Genomic DNA, 20,970 nt, shown 5'->3' with positions numbered 1-20,970 from the left:
GCGGGAAAGGGGCAGAGAGAGGGAAACACAGAATCTGAAGCAGGCTCCAGGCTCTGAGCTGTCAGCACAGAGCCCGATGCGGGGCTCAAACTCACAGACCGTGAAATCGTGACCTGAGCCGAAGTCGGACGCTCAACCGACTGAGCCACCCAGGCGCCCCTGATTTCTCTAATTCTTAAATCATGCTCTTTTGCCTTAGTCTCTGAACACTTTCCTCTGAACACTGCCGTTAGCTGCAGCCCACAGGTCTGACACATCACATTTTCATATCTTCTTTTTTTTAAGATCTGTGTTCCACTCTTCTCAATAAATTAAAATATTCAGACCAAGTCCTGCATTCCAACTTAAACTATGAAGTTCATCTCACTTTATTTCTAGAACTACTTGGCTACAGACTCTCTGTAAATAGATTCAGAAGAATGAAGTTCCAGGGATTTTAAGGGCTCCTAAGTGCAACAGACAAGTGTCACAAGGAACAGTTTGATGACTCTTGTCTTTTGTTTTTGATATACAATTTCAGCTGAATAAAAATTGTAGAGGTGCCTGGGTGGCTCAGTTGGTTGGGTGTCTGACTTCGGCTTGAGTCATGATCCCGTGGTCTGTGAGTTTGAGCCCCGCATCGGGCTCTGTGCTGACAGCTCAGAGCCTGGAGCCTGCTTCGGATTCTGTGTCTCCCTCTCTCTCTTCCCCTCCCCCACTCGTTCTCTTTCTCTCTCTCTCAAAAATAAATGAACAATAAAAAATTTTGAATAAAAATTGCAAATAAGACTTAAAAGAAAACTAATAACCCATCCAAACCAGGCTTTCCAATGCCTTAGAATAAGCCTTAAAACAAACAAAACAAAATGCCCTTTTAAAAATTGACACGAAATCTGCCAACACTGCACTTAAATAGGAGCTTAGGAATGGAAACTGTCTGCATGTTGCTGATCTAGATTTATTAAATTTATGTCATGTCATTGTGATCACTTTTACAGCTGTTTAGACTTATTTTCAATCACATTACTGTTCACAGAATTCACAGAATTCATTAACAAACTAGTATTTTACACCCAAGGGTCTTCAGTAGCACAGCAAGATAGACACGAGGCCCACGAGGTGCTTTTGTGTGATTATTTAGATACAGATGTCTAGAACATTATTGCTTTATTAGTCCTATTTTTAAAAATAATAAGTTATTCCCAGGAAACCCACCCTGCCGGGTGCTCTTCATACTGTGACTGTTCTAGGCTCCCTCGTGATGGAGCTGACATGTGGGGGCCCATCAAACCACCCACCTGTGTTCCCCACTGCTCTGGCAGGTGGGAGGGCTGGCAGCAGTGGAAACACACCCCTCCTCGCATGTTAATATTTTTCATAGCTTGCTGTTTCCCTCCCTGATCTTGCAGCTGACAAACTGCATTCATATAGGGGTCTCTAACATAAAACTTAAACTAGACATAGACAAGAGGGGCTCAGCAAATGGAGACTAATGCTCCTAAAACAGCCACTGACCATGCAGGGGAGGATGTTGAAGCAACAGAAAAACCTCGAGTCTCAGTCTGTGAGGGATGTTTTGAAAGAAAACGGTCTCGGTGATTAGGGTCCAAGGCAGCCGCTTTGCAACATGAACTTGAAGACTTCTGGGTAGATTTCATGGCTGGGTTTTCTTAATTTTGTTCCATGTGAGTTTCTACATTGTGAAAAATATCTTGGAGATCTGCTCGTGGCTCCCGAAGCTCTGTGGATCTGTCGAGACTGGGGACAGGGGACTGGCTTCCTCAGGGATGCTGGCTCTCTGACCGCGTTTGGGGCAGGATCCCTGAGAAGTAGTGGCCGCGTCAGATTTTGGAGATGGGGGCAGATGCTCAGTGCCAAATGCAGGCTGCGGTCGTGGGGCCTCAGTCCAGCTTCTTGTTGTTGCTTGTGTTGTGCACAGAAGCTAAGAAGTCGACAATGAGCTTGGCTGTCTTCCGGGGCCTCTCCATCACCACTGAGTGCCCACAGTTTTCCAGAAGTTCCACCTGGCAGTTGGCAATCGACTTGGCCAGCATGTCTGCCCCAGACACGTCGAGCACCTGTAGGCAGGATGACAGAGGAAACCAGATAGAAAAGACTCAGATGCCTGAGTACACGCTTTTGGGGAACGGAATGCCACCTGAAGCCTGGCAGGGGTGATTTGTGGGATCAAGTCACTTCGGTGTCGGGGCTTGTGCCCTCTTGACAGATATGACTGCATGCCTCACGTTTTCTTCTGCAATTTGGTGCTAGGAGTTGTGTCACTGCCAGCATTACTAAAGTGGAAATACACAGCCCCTGCCTGGTCTGGTAGGGAAGCCAGATGGCTCAGCAGGCGAGGGTTCTGTTGGGGGAGCATCCTGGGAGCTGAGAGTGCACAAGGGAGGAAGATTCATTGATGATGCGGGACAGGGGGGCACATCATGGCAAGAGCAGGAGACGGCAGTTAGCTTGGTGCTGAGACACAGCATGCAGGGAGTGGGGAGTGCATGGTGGAGAGATGGGGTAGGGAAGAGGGGCCTGTTCCCCCAGCCATGCTTGGGGCTCAGGCCTCCATCTGACAGCAGTGGGGGTCTGCGGGGCTATGTTAGGGATGGACATGATCAGTCCAGCTGTGGGAAAGAGACATAAACAAGATGCAAGAGGTGAATGCTAATTATCCCAAGCTGGAGATGGGGGAATAGCATCTCTTTGAAGGTCTTCTGGGGGTCCCCAGAGCTGTGTGACTGAAGGCCTTGAAGTTTGTGAATAACGGGGAACGCTCTTCTGATATGAAAGCCACCACTCTCCAGGGCTGAGCCTTTCCCAATAAGGCATTTAATTTCATTGTGCCCTAGGTTACCTGGCCATTTACACCAATCCAGTGTTTCCTCCCCAACACCCTATGTAGTCTCAGATTTGCATTCGTTCCCTTTCATGGCTTTCACCTTCGACTCATCCCACGCAAGAGGACCCCTCCCCTCATCCTCAACACAAAAGCAGGACCCACAACAAACTCAAGTGCTATCTGTTTTCTTTTTTCCTTAAAAATTTTTTTTAATACTTATTTTTTTTTTTTTGAAAGAGAGAGATAGAGTGCAAGCTGGGGAGGGGTAGAGAGAGGGAGACACAGAATCTGAAGCAGGCTCCAGGCTCTGAGCTGTCAGCACAGAGCCGGATGCGGGGCTTGAACCCACAGACTGCAAGATCATGACCTGAGCCAAAGTTGACGCTCAACCAACTGAGCCACCCAGGTTCCCCAAGTGCCTTCTGTTTTTGAGCTTCATTTTCATCAATCCAGACCATTAGAACCAAGATTTTCCACCCAGGAAGTGGAGCAACAAGCATCCCTCAGCCAAGGCACAGAGCACAGCAAAGTACCCCCGGGGCCACAAATAGGAGCAGCTAATGGCGAGCTTAGTGAGGGGGGCACCCTGCAGAGGAATCAGACACCTCTGCCTTCCCCTCACTCACAGGTAAGGCTGTCATGGCACCTGTCTGAGCAGAAATAAAGTCCAGATTCTGTGGAAAAATACCCAGAGGAAATGCAAGTGGACTCAACTGGTCAAAGTATGAAAAAGTAGAAACTCCCAACTGAATATCCTACAGAGGGCTCAAAAATACCCACATGAGCCTCTAGCTTTGACCCTGTTATGCTGGTCAAATCCAGCATTCCCCACGGTCTCTCAGAGGTACATGCAATAACAGCTGTGTGGACCCTCATGCACGTCTACGGGAACCACACCAGCTGTTTCTTGGGCAAGACATTCATACAGATGGTCAAACAATCTTCCTCCATCCCATTTCAGGCCAAGGCCAAAATTAGGGTGAAGAAATGAGGCACTGGCCTTGGGCACAAAACCTAAGCAGGCTCCAAAAAACTCAGTCATCAATATGGAGATTATTATTTTTTTAAGTAAGCTCCAGGGTGGAGCCCAACGTGGGGCTCGAACTCAAAACCCTGAGATCAAGAGTTGGATGCTTAACCAGCTGAGCCACTCAGGTGCCCCAAGATGAAGATTATTTTAATGCAGTATTTAAAACAAACATTAATGCAAAAAGATCCATCATGAATAAAATATAAAAATTATAAAGATAGGATCTAACCTTAGTTTGAGCCCTGTCAGGCATGATAATGTAAGTAGACCATAGGCTGCTGGAGGGTAGGGATCCTGTCTGTCTTGGTCCCTGCTATATTCCCAGGGTCTAATATGGTGTTAGGCACATACTAGGTGCTCAATATAAATCTGTTAGCTGACTTAAATGCATAGGCAGTCAGTCAGTGGGTTTGTCCCTTTGCTAGTTTATTTACTTTTTTTAAAATAAGGCATCTTTTTTTTTTTTTAAGTTTATTTATTTATTTTGAGAGAGCCATAGAGAGGAGAGTGCTAGCAGGGGAGGGGCAGAGAGAGAGGGAGAATCCCAAGCAGGCTCTGTGCTGTCAGCTCAAACCCACAAAACTGTGAGATCATGACCTGAGTCAAGATCAAGAGTCAGATGCTTAAACAACTGAGTCACCCAGGCGCCCCTATTTACTTTCTAACTTGCTCACTCATTCACTGTGTACTCTGGGTCACCTGCATACCAGGCACTGTGCTAGCAGGATGAAGGGACATAAATAGTAATAAACCTTGTGTATCCCCAGAAGGCCCTCCCACTCTGTGGGACTGAACACAGAGGGGAAATACTTAAACTGCTGTGCAGAAATCCTCTCAGGTTTAGTTGTGCAGGCTGTATACTGGCCAAATCCAGGGGGCATGACTGACATAAACAACAATGTGCATAGCTCCCTGCAGTCTACAATACAGCAGCTACAGAACCTACAGGGGTCCAAAGAACAGGGAGACTGCATTCAGCCTGGAAGGGGCTGGCCAGTGACACCAAATGGTTGATGATAGAGGAGGAAAAGAGCCAGATGCTTGGGAAGCAAAAGGCTATGAAATAAAGGGCCCCTAAAGCCTTTGCTATTTGGATTCTGCCCTGGGGATGGTCCATAGAACACACAGAAGATCTGATTGTATTTATAGCAGGCCCATGGAACGTTATGCTCTTTTTTCAGAACAAAATGGACTCCAGAGTCCTGGAAGAAATTCTGGACCCTAGCCAGAGGCCAACTATCACAGGCAAAGGACATGAGTAATAAACAACTTATTTTTGTGTAACTGGAGAAAGATCACCCTCATATGTATTCACTTAAGCCTCACATTCACCCTAGTAGAAGAGAAACACAGGATTTGGAGTGGCTGAGTGGCTTGCTCAAGGTCACGGGCCAATACAGGGCAAAGGCAGGGCTGGAACCTAGACTTTGCCTAAGCCCAGCAACCTGGTTTCTGCATTGTCCCCTTGTTGGTTCCTGAGAGCCCCAAATAACCTTTGGGGTTTCTAGAATGAAGAAAGGCCTTCATTGTTCTAACTTGATTCTGATTGAATAAGCCCCTGCTGGCCTACTCTGTGTCCTGCTTCTCCCCTCAGATGCACACAAAGCTTCTTTTAGTCCTTTGGCTGCTGCAGAAGAGATCAAGTGAGCCCTCCCTCCTCTCCATGCCCACCTCCCTGCACTATACATCCTTGACACACCTGGCCGATCTGGGATAGCTGCACACTGATGCTATCACCGCTCCCTCCCCCCATGTGCTGGGCACACAGTCCTGGCTTCTCCTTCCAGGAGACCATCCTGACCTTAGAAAGGCTCCATTTCTGGGGCGCCTGGGTGGCTCAGTAGGTTGAGCATCCAACTTCTGTTCAGGTCATGATCTCTAGGCTAGTGGGTTCCAGACCTGCCCAGGGCGCTGTGCTGACAGTTCAGAGCCTGGAGCCTGCTTCGGATTCAGTGTCCCCCTCTCTCTCCACCCCAGCCCTGCTTGTGCTCTCTCTCTGTCTTCCAAAACTGAATAAACATTAAAAAAAAATTAAAAAAAAAAAAAAGAAAGGCTCCATTTCTCATTGCCTCCTCTTCCTTTACATTTTAGAAGAACTCTGAGTTAAGATACAATTTCTAAAGAACAGTTGCAAACAAACAACATAAATCAGTATGGAGGCTCTATTATCGTTTGTGTCCCCCCTAAAATTCATATCTCGAAGTACCAACTTCCAATCCTTCAAAAGGTGACTTTATTTGAAAATAGGGTTGTTGCAAATGTAATTAGTTAAGATGAGGTCATACGGGTGCAGGGTGAACCCCTCACTCAATATGATTGGCCCCCTTACAAAAATTTAAACACAGAGACACACAGGTATAGGGAGAATGCCATGTGAGGATGAAGGCTGACAGCAGGGTGAGATATCTATTAGCCAAGGAACACAAAGATCGCCAGCATCCACCAGAAGCTGGGGAAGAGGCATGGTACAGATTCTCCCTGACAGCTCCCAGGAGGAACCAAATTGCTGACAACTTGAACTTGGACTACTAGCTTCTAGAACCCTAAGATAGTCAATTTCTATTGTTTAGGCCACCCAGTTTGTGGTACTTTGTTATGACTATCCCAGCAAACTAATACAGAGCCAACTAATAAAACCTATTAAAACGTTATTATTAAAAAAAAATTTTTTTAAAGTAAGCTCTATACCCAACGTGGGGCTTAAACTCACAACCCCAACTTCGAGAGTTGCATGTTCTACCGACTGATCCAGCCAGGCACTCCTAACACCTATTAAAATTTTAAAAAGCACTTGTCTTTTGACCCAGTGAGTCCACACCAAAGAATTCACACTTTGCGTATGCTCTCACACTCCACAAACTCATACCTGTACTGATGTTCACTGAGGTACTGTTTAATAGCAAAAAACTAGAAATTATCTAAATGACCATTAGTAGGGCACTAATTATATACACTGTGGCAGAGCCATACAATGGAGTACTATGCAGCTGTTACAAGAATCACGCAGGGGCACCTGGGTGGCTCAGGCAGTACGTGTCTGACTCTTGATTTCCACTCAGATCATGATCTCACGGTTCACAAGATCAAGCCCTGTGTTGGGTTCAGTGCTGACAGGGCAGAGCCTGCTTGGGATTCTTTCTCTGCATCTCTCTCTCTGCCCTTCCCCCCACTCACTCTCTCCCTCAAAATAAATACAGAAACTTAAAGAAGAAAAAGAAAAGGGGTGTGTAGGTGGCTCAGATGGTTGAGTATCTGACTTCAGCTAGGTCATGATCTCACAACTTGTGGGTTCAAGCCCCACAGTAGGCTCTGCCCTGACAGCACAGAGCCTGCTTCAGATCCTCTGTTTCCATCTCGCTGCCCCTTTCCTGCGCATTCTCTCTCCCTCCCTCCCTCCCTCTCTCTCTCTCAAAAACAAACAAACATTAAAAAAAAGAAGAATGTAAACTTTGTTTGGGGCAAGAATCATTCACAGAAGGTAAATCTGGGGGGGGGGGGGAATGTTTGATGAGGAACAGGATATTTCAAAGTGTCTCCAACAGACTCCTTATCAGTTGCAAGGAGAGAAACAGTAACTCTACAATGAAGAAATGAGACATCTTAACCAGGCAATCAACATTAACATCATGAGGATGGGCAGAAGGACACTGTGTGTCCGAGATGTGAAATCTTACCATGCATGAGCTATTCCAGTGGTGATACAAAACCTGAGTTTAATCATGAGGAAACAGCAAAGTCAAATTAAGGAACATTTCATAAAATAACTGACCTATACTTTTCAAATATCTTAACGTCATGAATGACAAAGGCAGAGTAGGGTATCGGTCCATAATAAAGGAGACTGCAGAGACATGACATTTAATATGTGATCCTGGATTAGATCCTAGTTCAGGGAAGCAAGAGAAGGAGAAGGATTCCATATAGGACCTTGTTGAAACAGCTGATGAATTTGAAATATGGATGGTAGATTAGACAAAGGCATTGCATCAGTGTTAAAATTCCTGAATGTGGGGCGCCTGGGTGGCTCAGTCGGTTAAGCGTCCGACTTCAGCTCAGGTCACGATCTCGTGGTCCGTGAGTTCGAGCCCCGCGTCGGGCTCTGGGCTGATGGCTCAGAGCCTGGGGCCTGTTTTGGATTCTGTGTCTCTCTCTCTCTCTGCCCCTCCCCTGTTCATGCTCTGTCTCTCTCTGTCTCAAAAATAAATAAACGTTAAAAAAAATTTAAAAAAAAAATTCCTGAATGTGGGGAGCCCGGGTGGCTCAGTCGGTTAAGCATCTGATTTCAGCTCAGGTCATGATCTCACAATTCATGGGTTTGGGCCCCACATTGAACTTTGTGCTGACAGCACTGAGCCTGCTTCGAATTCTCTGTCTCCCTCTCTCTCTGCCTACCCCTCCCCCCACTTTGTTCTCTCTCTCTCAAAAATAAATAAACTTTTTAAAAAATTAAGAAAAAAAAGCAGGATTTAACCACTGGTCTTATCATTTTTGTGTGTGTATAGAAAAACTTATTACTTAAATACATGAATAAAAGTCAGGAAAATAAAAAATATATATATTAAAAAATAGAGCAGTAAATCTGTGTGGGCTGGTATGAAATGATTTCCAAGATACATAAATTCCTACATATATGAAATAATAATGTGCAAAACAGTGCATATAGCATGTGTGAACAACTTACAGATAAAACTTATCTATGTATGTATATGTATGCTTAGCATGGCAGTAAGTAAATAATGGTCCACTGCCTGTTTTTGGAAATAAAGGTTCATTGGAACTCTGCCAGGTCACTTGTCTGCATATTGTCTATGGCTGCTTTTGCACAACAGCAGAGCTCAGTAGTCGCGACACAGATAGTCACAACTAAGTAAAAAATATTTGCTGCTGTCAATGTCTGCCTAAGAAAATTTAAGAAATAAATGTAAGACAGTGAGAACTGCCTCAAGGAAATGGGAATTGGAATGTGGGATGGAAAAGAGATCAAATTTTCATCAGAAACCTTTTGGTATTCTTTTTTTAATGTTTGTTTATTTTTGAGAGCACGTGCGTGTGCGTGGGGGAGGAGCAGAGAGAGTGAGAGGGACAGAAGATCCGAAGTGGGCTCTACACTGAGAGTAGAGAGCCCAATGAAGGGCTAGAAGTCCTGAACCACAAGATCATGACTTGAACCAAAGTTGGACACTTAACAGACTGAGCCACCCAGGTGCCTCTACCTTTTTGTACTCTTTAAAGTTTTTTGTAGGGGCGCCTGGGTGGCTCAGTCGGTTAAGCGGCCGACTTCAGCTCAGGCCATGATCTTGCGGTCCGTGAGTTCTAGCCCCGCATCAGGCTCTGTGCTGACAGCTCAGAGCCTGGAGCCTGCTTCAGATTCTGTGTCTCCCTCTCTCTGGCGCTTCCCTGTTTATGCTCTGTCTCTCCCTGTCTCAAAAATAAATAAACGTTAAAAACATTTTTTTTTAAATAAATAAAGTTTTTTGTACTATGAGACTACATGGCTTTGATAAAAGTAATCTGTAAAAATGATTTTAAATTGCCTTTCATTTTAAAAGATCAGTGTCATTGCTCTCAACTCAGAGAATGACATCCCTCATAAATATCAGCACCTGACCCAGGCGTGTTCCATCTCTTGCTGGTATCAGAAACTAGCTGATGAGGCTCACTTTATAAATGACCTCTTGTTTTTCCTCAAAGGCCAGTGCAACTGGCACAGGTGGCCCCAGGGACACACTACATACCTGGTCTTGTTTTCCCCAAATGATCTGCGTTGGGACCTTGATCTTGTCCATGTTCTGATGGAGGGAGTATCTTGACTTCTCACTGACGATTTCCAAAAACACTTCAGAAAAGGAAAACAAAGTGAGCACACGCTGGGTACCCACTGCAGAGTTCAGGGACAGGCATTGAGTCCAGGCCACCACTTTCTGTGGCCCCAGAAAACTATCAAAGGGGCCCCAGAAAACTATCCAAGTCTCAGAAATGTAAACTAGAAGAGCCAGCCACCCATAAAGCTTCATTTGTCACGAGCAAAAAGCTGAAACGGCACTACTTACGCTTTCGGTAGAAGTTGTTATGAGGGATTCGGACGTCAACAAGGCCTTGCAGGATCTACAGAGAAGTGACCCATAGTTAGAAGGCAGGAGATGATTTGTTTCCTTGGGCCCCCCAGGGCTCTGGGACAGTGAAGGAAATAAAGTCCAGCAATTTCCAGCATTGGCATTGTCAAGGTTTTAAGGCCTGGTCCTCCAAATTCCCACAATGTAGTATGCATTGTAATTGACTCAGGGTCATATGATGCTTTTTCCTTTGTAATTAAGGAGGAACGTGGGTAGTACTGGGAAGCCAAAGCATGTAAAAAACACCTGAGATGGGGTCACAGCCACTTCATCTTGAGATTCTCTGCTAAGCTTAAAACACAATCTGGCTGGAGATAACATCAAATAATTGTTTAATAATATCCACATGCAGAACAAGGTCTACTAAAAAAATTTAAACTATTGGGGTTGATGAGCCTCTTGAACAATAAAGAGATAAACTACTGAGAAAATTCTGGGAAGGGTTCCATAGTCCTTTGCTTATTATTCAATGTTATCTTTGTCTTCCTTGCAGAGGGCTGGAGAAGGCTGCAGCAAATGTGGGCAGGCCAGATCTCCTGGACCCGGAATCCTGACCCAGAGACATGCTATGGGCAGAAGGAACACAGTCCTCCTCTTCCTCGTGCCCCAGGAGTTGAAGTAGAGTACAGTCTTCACATTAGCACTGGCACTCATCTACCTGGGAATGGTTCAAGCCCCTTAAATGACTCTATGGAGTCCTGTGTGCTGACTGAAGTGGGAACATCCAGCCAGAACTGCTCTAAACCAACCATCTGGAGCATGACTAGAACCTGACCGTTCTGGAAGTGGAAGCCTAGAGGTGAGACCAATGGCAAGCTGTCCAACACACTATCTCAGCATCAGCCATTTTCTTTGCTCTACTATTTATCTTGCCCCCATGTATCTATCCATCTTACATCCTCCACCCATCCACCTGCTCTACCCATTCTGCCACCCATCCACCTATCTTGCATCTCTGACTCATATGTGCATATATCTATCCGTGCATCCACCTACCCCGCATCTACCCATTCGTCCAACCTCCATCCCTGATTCATGCAGACATCCATCCAACCACCCTGCATCTCTGAATCATACACCAATATATCCATCTATCCTGCATCCACCCATCCATCCACCTTCCATCCCTGCATTCTCCAGGCAACCTCCCATCCATCCATCCTGCACTTTTAATCACCTAAGCATATACAGGCATCAATTCATGTGTCCATCTACTACTCCTCTGCATCTACTAACATGTCCATTCTCCATCTCTGCATTGTCCGGGCATCTTCCCGTCCTCTGGCCCACCCAATCTATACCCAGGACCTATTTGATGCAAGCACTGTGCTAAAGGCTGCGGGTGGGGGGGGGGGGTGCTGATAAAACAGCCAGTTAAAACAAAATCCTTGATTTTGCTGAGGTTAGAGTGGAAAACACAGGCAAGTAAATAGACAGACATAACAACATGACACAGAAGGCAGAGTGCCTGATGCTCCTTGTCTCCTAGAAGGGAAGACTTTTAGAGCTGCCGCTTACTTTCTCCCAGTGTTTTCATATCCCTGACAACTCAAAATGTGGAATTTTCTTTTTTTTTTTTAACGTTTATTTATTTCTGAGAGAGAGAGAAAAAAAACAAGTGGGGGAGGAGCAGAGAGAGGGGGACAGAGTATGCAAAGTGGGCTCTGTGCTGACAGCAGCAAGCCCAATGATCTGCGAGATCATGACCTGAGCTGAAGTCGGATGCTCAACCGACTGAGCCATCCAGGCACCCCAAAACACAGAATTTCCTAAAGCGCTGTTTGACTACTCTAGACTGGGAAGAGATCACAGCTGGGAGGGGATCAATGCAAGCTCACAACTAAAAAGAGGATATCAGGGGTAGAACATACCCCAGAAGCAGACTCTGGGTGCTTCTACACCCCTTAACTGAGTCGTGTTCACACCATCTGAACAGAGCCCGTTCCCTCAACTCCTAGGAGGCCCCACCCCAAGGCAGAGTCCAGTTCCTACACTAGAAAAGATTAGTTGCAGTTATGAGACTGAACCATGCATTCTTATCTCTTGGTTCCCACACCCCTTCCCCAGATTCACAGCTTCATTCAGACCGTGACCTGCCACAACATCCTGCTGATGGCTCTAACCAGTCCCTCAGCTCTACCTGTATATCCAATCTGCACCTCCAACTGTCTGCTTGACATCTACACCTGGAGCCCTTACAGACAGCTTGAATAAGTCCAAATTGGAGCCTGTCCCCAAGACCCACCCTCCCTCTCTCCTTCCCCTACTCAGAAAATGCTGCCTTTATCCAACTCAAGTACCAGAAATCACTTGTGACTCCTCACTGTCGCACATCCTCCACTTCCAATTTGCCATAAGTGCTGTCTGTCCTTCCTCCAAAACATCTCAGGTCTCTAGTCTCCACTGCCACTGCCTTCATCTATACCACTGTCACCTCCCAGGTCACAGGAGGACCCCAATGGTTCTTTGTTTCTGTTTGAGCTCCCCACAGTCCTTCCTAGAACTCCAGCCTCCTTCCCATCACCTGTTGGGTCCTAGGTGATCTAGCCCAGTGGTTCTCAAAGCGGTTTCTGCTAGTCCAAGAGGTCAAACTATTTTCATTGTAATGCTAAATATTACTTGCTCTCTTCAATTTCATTCTCTCAAAAGCATTGTGTTTCTCAGAACCTACTTGTCGAGGGATAGTGTCATCATACTGATTATGAGTGCCTGTAGGTATGTTCTCGTGTTTTGCATTTTCTGAGTTTTACTTTTTGATATGGTAAATGTCAATAGTCAGAACCTCCATAAACAAAAGCTCTTTGGGGGGTTCTTAATAATTCTTAAGAGTGTAAAGCAGTCCTGAAATTTAAAAAAAAAAAAAAAGGAAAGAAAAGAAAAGAAAAAGAAAAAGAAAAAAGAAAAGGAAAAAGAAAAAGAAGAAGAAATGTCTGCTGTAGCCCTTGCCTCTCTCCCTCCCTCTCCTTCTGGGCCCCATTCACCCAAGCCTCCTTCCAGTGCCTTAAACTTACTTATGTTTTCCCCATCTCTGCCTACGCTATTTTCTTGAAGAGGTTTATCAAAGTCTCCACTGCCTCCCTGCTTTCAATCACTATACACCAGCTTCATTTCCTCCATAGAACTTACCACAGTTTGTATTTGTTTACTTGTTAGTTGCCTGTCTCCCCGCCACCCCCCTCCAGGCCAGTGTCTGCACAGGTGCCTTCTCGGTCTTATTTCTTCACCATTGCGCCCAAACACAGTGCCTGACATGTCACAGGCACAGTACAGACATGCGCTGAGTGACTAAATAGATGAGTACGAGATGCAAGAACTGTGTGAAGGAAGCCGGCCCTGGACGCCCAAGCCTCTGGCAGAGGGCAGGCAGACTGCTGCTGAGATCACGTTACCTGCTGGGGCACCTTGAAGCGGACATAGGAGCAGAGCTGGAGCATTTCACTCATCTCTTCTGGAGTGGATGGGATCAAGGGGATCTTCTCTATGGCGGCCGAGTCCTGCAGTTCTTTGAGCCGCTGTATAAATTGATTATCAGTTGAGTACTGCAGGCCTGTGGGATTCAAACCAAAACAGCTTGGCAATGTATCTTCCTTCTTACTAATTCCCATTTTAGAAGGAAACCTCCAATAAAGGCCCAGAGCTAATATATTTCAGGTGTTTTTCACCAAATTTCTTTTTCATCAGTACTGCCATCCTTGCTCAAGGTCAAAACCACACTCTGAGAAACACAGAAAAAAAAAAGAATCCTTCAGGATATTTTAGGGACTGGTTACTCAAACTGTGGTCCATGGACCAGCAGCACTGGAAGCCCATAAGAAATGCGGAATCTCAGCCCTTCTCCTAAGACTCTTGAATCAGAATGTGCACTTTAACAAGATGCTGGGGAGGCATATGTATGATAGAGTTTAAGAAGCATTAGTTGATAAGACAACTTGCCTGAGCCCCTGCACATTCACATCGTTAAGGGGAAGGCTGATAAAATACATGAAGGAAAGAAAACACAGGCCTGGAATGACTGACAACTCCTTCCTTTGGCCTGGACCCACTTAGTAATCTCTTTTTTGGGGTCAATACGTATACACAGTGAAAGAGAGACCCCTTCTGAGCTGTCTGCCATGTTGCCCTCCACGCAGTCCCTCCTTGTCCAGATCATTAGGTGTTCACTGAGACTGAACAGCGTTGAGACTGACCATCATTTCCTATCTCCCTGGAGCAAGACACAAGAAAATTCACATGAGCTGATATGCACAGGAGGGCAAAACTAATTTTCACTTCCAACACTGAGCAAATGTCTAGATGTTTAACTTAGCTGACAAGCTACATTTCAGAAAGAAAGGCAGTGACATCAATACTGCGCTGCAGAAATCCACACTTTATAAATCTCCTATATTCAGCAATTCCTTTAAAGCTAGCATGGGCATCATGTGGCTTTTGCGATGCCATGGGCAGATTACACGATCTATTTCCTTTTACTTTAAAAATAATCCTAGATTAAATGTCATGTGGTATCCTGGACCGGATCCTGGAACAGAAAAAGGACATTAGTGGAAAAACTAATGAGATCCAAATAAAGCCTAGAGTTTAGTTAATAGTACTGTACCAGTGTTGGTTTCTTAGCTGTGACAAATTTACTTTGGTAATGTGAGCCGTTAACAATGGGGGAAGCTGGGTAAAGGGTATATGGGACTCTCTGTACTATCTTTGCAACATTTCTGTAAATTTAAAATGATTTCAAAGCAGGGAGCACCTGGGTGGCTCAGCTGGTTAAGCATCTGACTCCTGAGTTTGGCTCAGGTCATGATCTCACAGTTTGTGAATTTGAGCCCTGCATCAGGCTCTGTGCTGACAGCGTGGAGCCTGCTTGGGATTCTGTTTCCATATCTTTCTGCCCCTCCCCTGCTTGCTCTCTATTTCTCTCTCAAAATAAACTTTAAAAACTTAAAAAAAATGTAATTATTTCAAATTAAAAACAAGTTTATCTTTTCATTTTCACACACAAATAATTTTAAATTTCCAATTGAAACTCAGGTGTCAAACTCTTCTCTGAGTCATACATTCAAAAAAGCCAGTTAGATCTGATCTTCCACAAGCGATCAAAAATCTAATAACTTCCACAGGAGCTGTTTTTCCAGTTCTCAAACTTAATTATAAAAAGCCCAAATGATTTCAGACATGGTGCTTGGGAAAAAGAGAAAAGAAAACCCTTTGGGAGTTTACCTTCAATTTTAATGTCCTCAACAGACCTGAAAATGACTTTGATAACTAAAATATTTTAAAGGTCAATTTAGTTAGGTTTCAGTAGAAGGTTCAACTCATGGTGGGTTCTAGCAGATAAAGGAGGTAGTAGGTAAGAGTCACATAAAAGAAGTAGTGGATGTTAAAGGATTTCCAAAGAAGCCACAGTTCTAGAGTCAGACATCCTAGGATCTCTTCTTATCCTGGCTCCAGCATTAACATAATTTCTTTGTGCCTCAGTGTTCCCACCTATAATACTATCTTGATCTGGATAGTAAATGCACATGTAAAAAGTCATTGAGATGTACACTTAAAATTTGGGTGATTTACTATGTGTAAATCATACTCCAAGAAAGTACCAGAGAGATGGGGGGAGGGAGCAGAAGGAAAAAGAAAGAAAAATTAAGATTTTTTTTCTCTAACACATTACAAATCCAAGTTTGAAGACATATAAGAAAAATGAATTTTAAAAATCTAACTTCAGGGGCGCCTGGCTGACTCAGTTGGTGGAGCATGTGACCCTTGATCTTGCAGTTGTAAGCTCAAGCCCCATGTTGGGTGTAGAAATTACTTAAAAAAATAAAGTCTTTTTTTAACTAAAATCTTTAAAAAAATCCAACTTTAGAATGTAATTTCTGGGGACATATTACAGCTCAAGTTGACATATGCATATATACATTGATTGAAAAACAAAAAATAAGGCTTATTATTTTTTTTATTTTAGAGAGAGAGCACACATGTGTGCCCATGAGCAGGGGAAGGGCTGAGTGACAGAGGGAATCTCAAGCAGGCTCCATGCTCAGCACAGAGCCTGACACAGGGCTTGATCCCATGACCCTAAGATCAAGACCTGAGCCAAAATCAAGAGTCAGATGCCCAACTGACTGAGCCATCCAGGCACCCCTGTTTGTTGATTTTTTAAAAAAAATCTTGTTATGTATCAAGATTTCTAAGTTTTCAGCAAAAAAGGAGAAGCATGAGAACAGCACTTTCACCTCATAAGGATATGACAAGAATTAAATCCATATAGGGAACTTAGCTCTTAAGAGCTCAATAAATGTTGGATATTAATATTATTGTTATATTTCAAAGTACTGTATTTAAGTGCTGCAAAGTACTATACACATTTTAATTAACCACCTTGAATTCTTTGTGGAAAAAGGCTGGCTCTACATTTTAAACATTAGCATGTACGACCCAGCAATTTATCCAAGGGATACAGGTATGCTATTTCGAAGGGACACATGCACCCCATGTTTATAGCAGCACTATCAACAATAGCCAAAGTATGGAAAGAGCCCAAAGGACCATCGATGGACGAATGGATAAAGAACATGTGGTATATATATATATGCAATGGAGTATTACTCAGCAATCGAAAAGAATGAAGTCTTGCCATTTGCAACTACGTGGATGGAACTGGAGGATATTATGCTAAGTGAAATTAGTCAGAGAAAGACAAAAATCGTATGACTTCACTCATATGAGGACTTTAAGAGACAAAACAGATGAACATAAGGGAACGGAAACAAAAATAATATAAAAACAGGGTGGGGGACAAAACTGAAGAGACTCATAAATATGGAGAACAATCGGAGGGTTAAAGGGAGGGGTTGTGGGAGGGGGCATGGGATAAATGGGTAAGGGGCATTAAGGAATCTATTCCTGAAATCATTGTTGCACTATATGCTAATTAATTTGGATGTAAATTTAAAAAAATAAAAAATAAACAAGTTAATAAAAAAAAATCTAAAAAAAAAAAGCATGGTTACGATTATGGTTATACAACTACTGTTTGGTTAGTTATCTTTAAAGCACTGTATATCTCTAAAGTAGATGTTGAAAAAAATGATTCTAAAAGACAGCCATAGCAGACACTGCCATCTGTTCCCTAGAGATTCAGACCCTGCTGTGCTCAAGTCACACATGGGGTTATTTTAGCCTTGTAACTCACCAGCAGGGCATACAAGACTTAGACTGCAGACATCTGAAGGGTAGTAAGCAGCATATACCCCAGCCACATGGCCACCCATGGAGGTACCTATCAGGTGGAAGGGTTTTTTGTTCAGCTTGAGGCATTCTACAAACTAGGAAGAGAAAAGAGAAGGAGGCTTGGTTATATAGCTGTAGTCAACAACAATAGTGATTACATAGCAGAAAACCTCTGTACCTCCTGTGAGGACAGCTGACAAGGTCTATTAATGAAAGGGGGTCTGAAATCTACTGGATCCATTATTCAGACAAGCCTTGTGGCATATAATACTCTTTACCTGACACAGGTGATTGAAGGGTCATTTATAAGTATAAAACCAACAAGAATTCTCCTAATTCATGAGCCAGCAAACTTTTTTATAAAGGTCCCAAGAGAAAATATTATTTGCTTTGTGGGTCATATGTTCTCTGTTGCAGCTACTCAACTCTACTGTTGTAGCACAAAAGCAGCCAGAGATAATACATAAATGAATGAGCAGGGCTGTATTCCAAGAAAACTTAGCTTACAAAAATAGGTGGCAGGCCAAGCACAGTTTGAAGACTCTTGCCCTAATTTAAAGCCCTTTCCATCTATCTAACCATCCATTCATATGACAACCAACCTGTCTATTCAACCATCCAACCATTCAACCAACCATCCACACATCTCAAAATATTTATTGGATATCTATTATGTACAAGGAACTATGGTCAGCTCCTGAGGATACATCAAAGACCCCAAAAGATAAGGTTCCTGACCTCATCAGAATACACAATCTAAAGGGGGGTGGGGTGGGTACAGACATTAAATAAACATCCTCAGGGTACCTGGGGGGCTCAGTCGGTTAGCGCCAACTTCAGTTCAGGTCATGATCTCACAGTTTGTGATTTGAGCCCCACAGTGGGCTCTGTGCTGACAGCTTGGAGCCTGGAGCCTGCTTCATATTCTGTGTCTCCCTCTCTCTCTGCCCTGCCCCTGTTCACACTCACTCTCTCTCTCAAAAATAAATAAACATTAAAAAAAAAATCCTCATCTGGGGAAAATATGTACTGTTAATCTGAAACTTACAGACTATTAAATTCTGAACTGGTTCATGAGACTCATGATTTTGAAAACTCAGCCAGAGGGAGGCTGAAGCTAGATGCTAAAATAGAACAAAATGCAAAGAGCACCCTTCCCATCCTCCACAACTAGGCAGAGGGGCTATCATGATATTGTGTCATGTAGGTGGTAAGCAAAAAAACAGACTCTAGGGAAATGATCTTGAGAATTATAAACTCCTTTTTCAAGAGCTAAAAAAAATGTCCATGCCATATTTCTTGAGAAACAACTAAAACAGGCTTAAAGGAGAACAATATGCAATAGGTCCTGGCCCTCCACAGCTGACCAATGATACCATTTGGGTGCCATTTTGTTTGTAAATATTTGCAGACAGAATGGATTAGAGACTGGTTACAAGTCAGCATGGAACTCTCTTACCTGCTCTCCAGGCTTGGGCATGTGAGGTGGGGAAGGCCCAGTCTGAGCAATTTTGGTAGAGCTTCCGGCTTACCTGGTGTATCCTCTTTACTTGACCATCTATGGACAGGTCATCCAGGGAGGACCGGGTGGTACCCTCATGTCCCGGCATGTCCACGCAGACCAAGTGCAGGTTCTTTGGAAGGAACTGAGAACACATGGGTGCAGAGAATCAGTATGTGGTGTGCAGGACATGTCTGCCCACTCTTCTAGGGAGGTTGCCCCCACTTACCAAGTGACCTGACAGCCATCCCTGAGGATGGTGAGCCTACGCCACCCAGTGTCTTACCCCAGTAACATCTGATACAAGTACTGCCAGTAACCCTCATAGGGAGCAGAGGCCCCAAAAGATCAATATACAGATGGGAGGGGACTCAGGAGATGTCTGGAAAAGGGGGGCAAAGGTTAAGGTAGTAAGCTGGAATTTCTTGTTTTCTTTTTTTTTTAATTTTTTTTAAACGTTTATTTATTTTTGAGACAGAGACAGAGCATGAATGGGGGAGGGTCAGAGAGAGAGGGAGACACAGAATCCGAAGCAGGCTCCAGGCTCTGAGCTGCCAGCACAGAGCCCGACGCGGGGCTCGAACTCACGGACCGCGAGATCATGACCTGAGCTGAAGTCAGACGCTTAACTGACTGAGCCACCCAGGCGCCCCTCTCACTGTTTCTCGATGCCAATCTGCATCTACTATCTCCTTCTCCTTTCACTCACCCCTTTCACACTTACTCAGTTATGCAGCCACTGACTTGGAACTAAAAAATAAGCCTCTGTTCTCCCAGAACACAGCCAACTGGAGCAGCCCCGGAGCCAACAAAAGCAAAGCTTTCTCTAAGAACCATGACTGTCTGATCACCCTACCTCTGGTTTCAACTTTTTTTGTTTTTTGTTTTTTGCATTAATGTCTAAATCCTGGGAGGATTATTATTCTAAAATACCTTCCATTTATCTTTGTGCCACTTTGAACCAGGAAACTGAGAAACATCAGTTACCAATAAACAAATATCCGGTTACATAAAAAACATCTGAGGGGCATCTGGGTGGCTCAGTCAGTTAAGCACCTGACTCTTGATTTCAGGTCAGGTCATGATCTCACGGTTCAAGGGTTTGAACCCCACATGGAGCTCTGCACTGACAGTGCAAAGCCTGCTTGGGATTCTCCCTCTCCCCCTCTCTCTCTGCCCTTCTCTCTCCTGTGTGCTTATTCCTCATTCTCTCAAAAATAAATAAATACATACATACATACATACATACATAAACTTAAAAATAAACAAACAAACATCTGAGTTGGGGCAGGAAGCGAGAGGTTCATTAAGGCATGGGGATGCCTGTCCTTCCAGTGGAATCTGGGGATGAGAACACAAGGAACTACAGGATGTGTGAGCCCTTTCCCCCTCGTGTAGATAATACTTGGAATCATTCAGGTATAGTTCTGCTTGAGGTGGGAGTCTCTCCCAGCCTCCACCTGCACCACCTGGTCCCTCTGACCAATAACGCAAGTTGCCACACCCAAGGAAACCAGGACAGAAGGCGAGCAATGTGGAAAACCAATCTCAGGAAGCTGCTAGATAAAGATGGTTTCTCTAAATGACTCAGGAAAATTAAAAAAAAAAAAAAAACGAAAGTAGAAGGAAGGGAGGAAGGGCAAGGGAGAAAGAGAAGAAGAACAAAAGGGAGAATGAGGGGAAGGAGGAGGAGATACTTGGAGTATAAAAGAATAAATGATTTTGAGGCACCTGGGTGGCTAAGTCGGTCAGGCATCCGACTTCGGCTCAGGTCATGATCTCGCAGTTGGTGAATTTGAGCCCCGCGCCTGGCTCTGTGCTGACAGTTCAGAGCCTGGAGCCTGCTTTGGATTTTGTGTCTCCCTCTCTCTCTGCCCCACCCCCACTTGCACTCTGTCTCTCTCTCTCAAAAATAAATAAACATTGAAAAAGAATAAATGATTTTGTTAACCTGATCTTGATAATCATGACAAATTCTGAGAGGAAGGTGAGTGTCAGAAACCTTAAGAAATATTCATGAGACTTAAGTATTTCTAGGGTACAGATTTTACAAATAACATTCAACTCAGTAAATTTTTTCTGAGAAAAGGATCTGAATAATACAGTTGACCCTCAAACAACACAGGTTTGAACTATGCAGATCCGTTTATACATGGATTTTTTCGATACAGTATAGTAAATGTATTTTCTCTTCCTTATCATTTTCTTAATAACATTTTCTTTTCTCTAGCTTACTTTATTGTAAGAATACAGTATATAATATATATAACATACAAAA

At 44.0% G+C, this 20,970-nt stretch overlaps 1 protein-coding gene across 10 annotated transcripts in view; it reads right to left on the bottom strand.

The window, feature by feature from the left end:
• Positions 1-724: 724 nt before the first annotated feature.
• The window catches only part of ABHD6 (abhydrolase domain containing 6, acylglycerol lipase), a 63,571-nt gene continuing 43,325 nt past the window's right edge, over positions 725-20,970 (bottom strand). For all 10 annotated transcript variants that reach the window (XM_042979259.1, XM_042979264.1, XM_042979261.1 and 7 more), the window contains 6 exons: positions 18,724-18,837; positions 17,154-17,286; positions 13,357-13,514; positions 9,905-9,959; positions 9,590-9,690; positions 725-2,057 (listed from right to left, as the gene is read on the bottom strand). In XM_042979259.1, the coding sequence (XP_042835193.1) occupies positions 1,881-2,057; positions 9,590-9,690; positions 9,905-9,959; positions 13,357-13,514; positions 17,154-17,286; positions 18,724-18,837 (738 nt within the window). In that variant the 3' untranslated portion in view covers positions 725-1,880. The remainder of the gene's footprint in view (positions 2,058-9,589; positions 9,691-9,904; positions 9,960-13,356; positions 13,515-17,153; positions 17,287-18,723; positions 18,838-20,970) is intronic.

Source organism: Panthera tigris, chromosome A2, assembly GCF_018350195.1.
Source record: "Panthera tigris isolate Pti1 chromosome A2, P.tigris_Pti1_mat1.1, whole genome shotgun sequence".
Lineage (NCBI taxonomy): Eukaryota > Metazoa > Chordata > Mammalia > Carnivora > Felidae > Panthera > Panthera tigris.
This window is presented reverse-complemented; position numbering and strand designations above follow the sequence as displayed.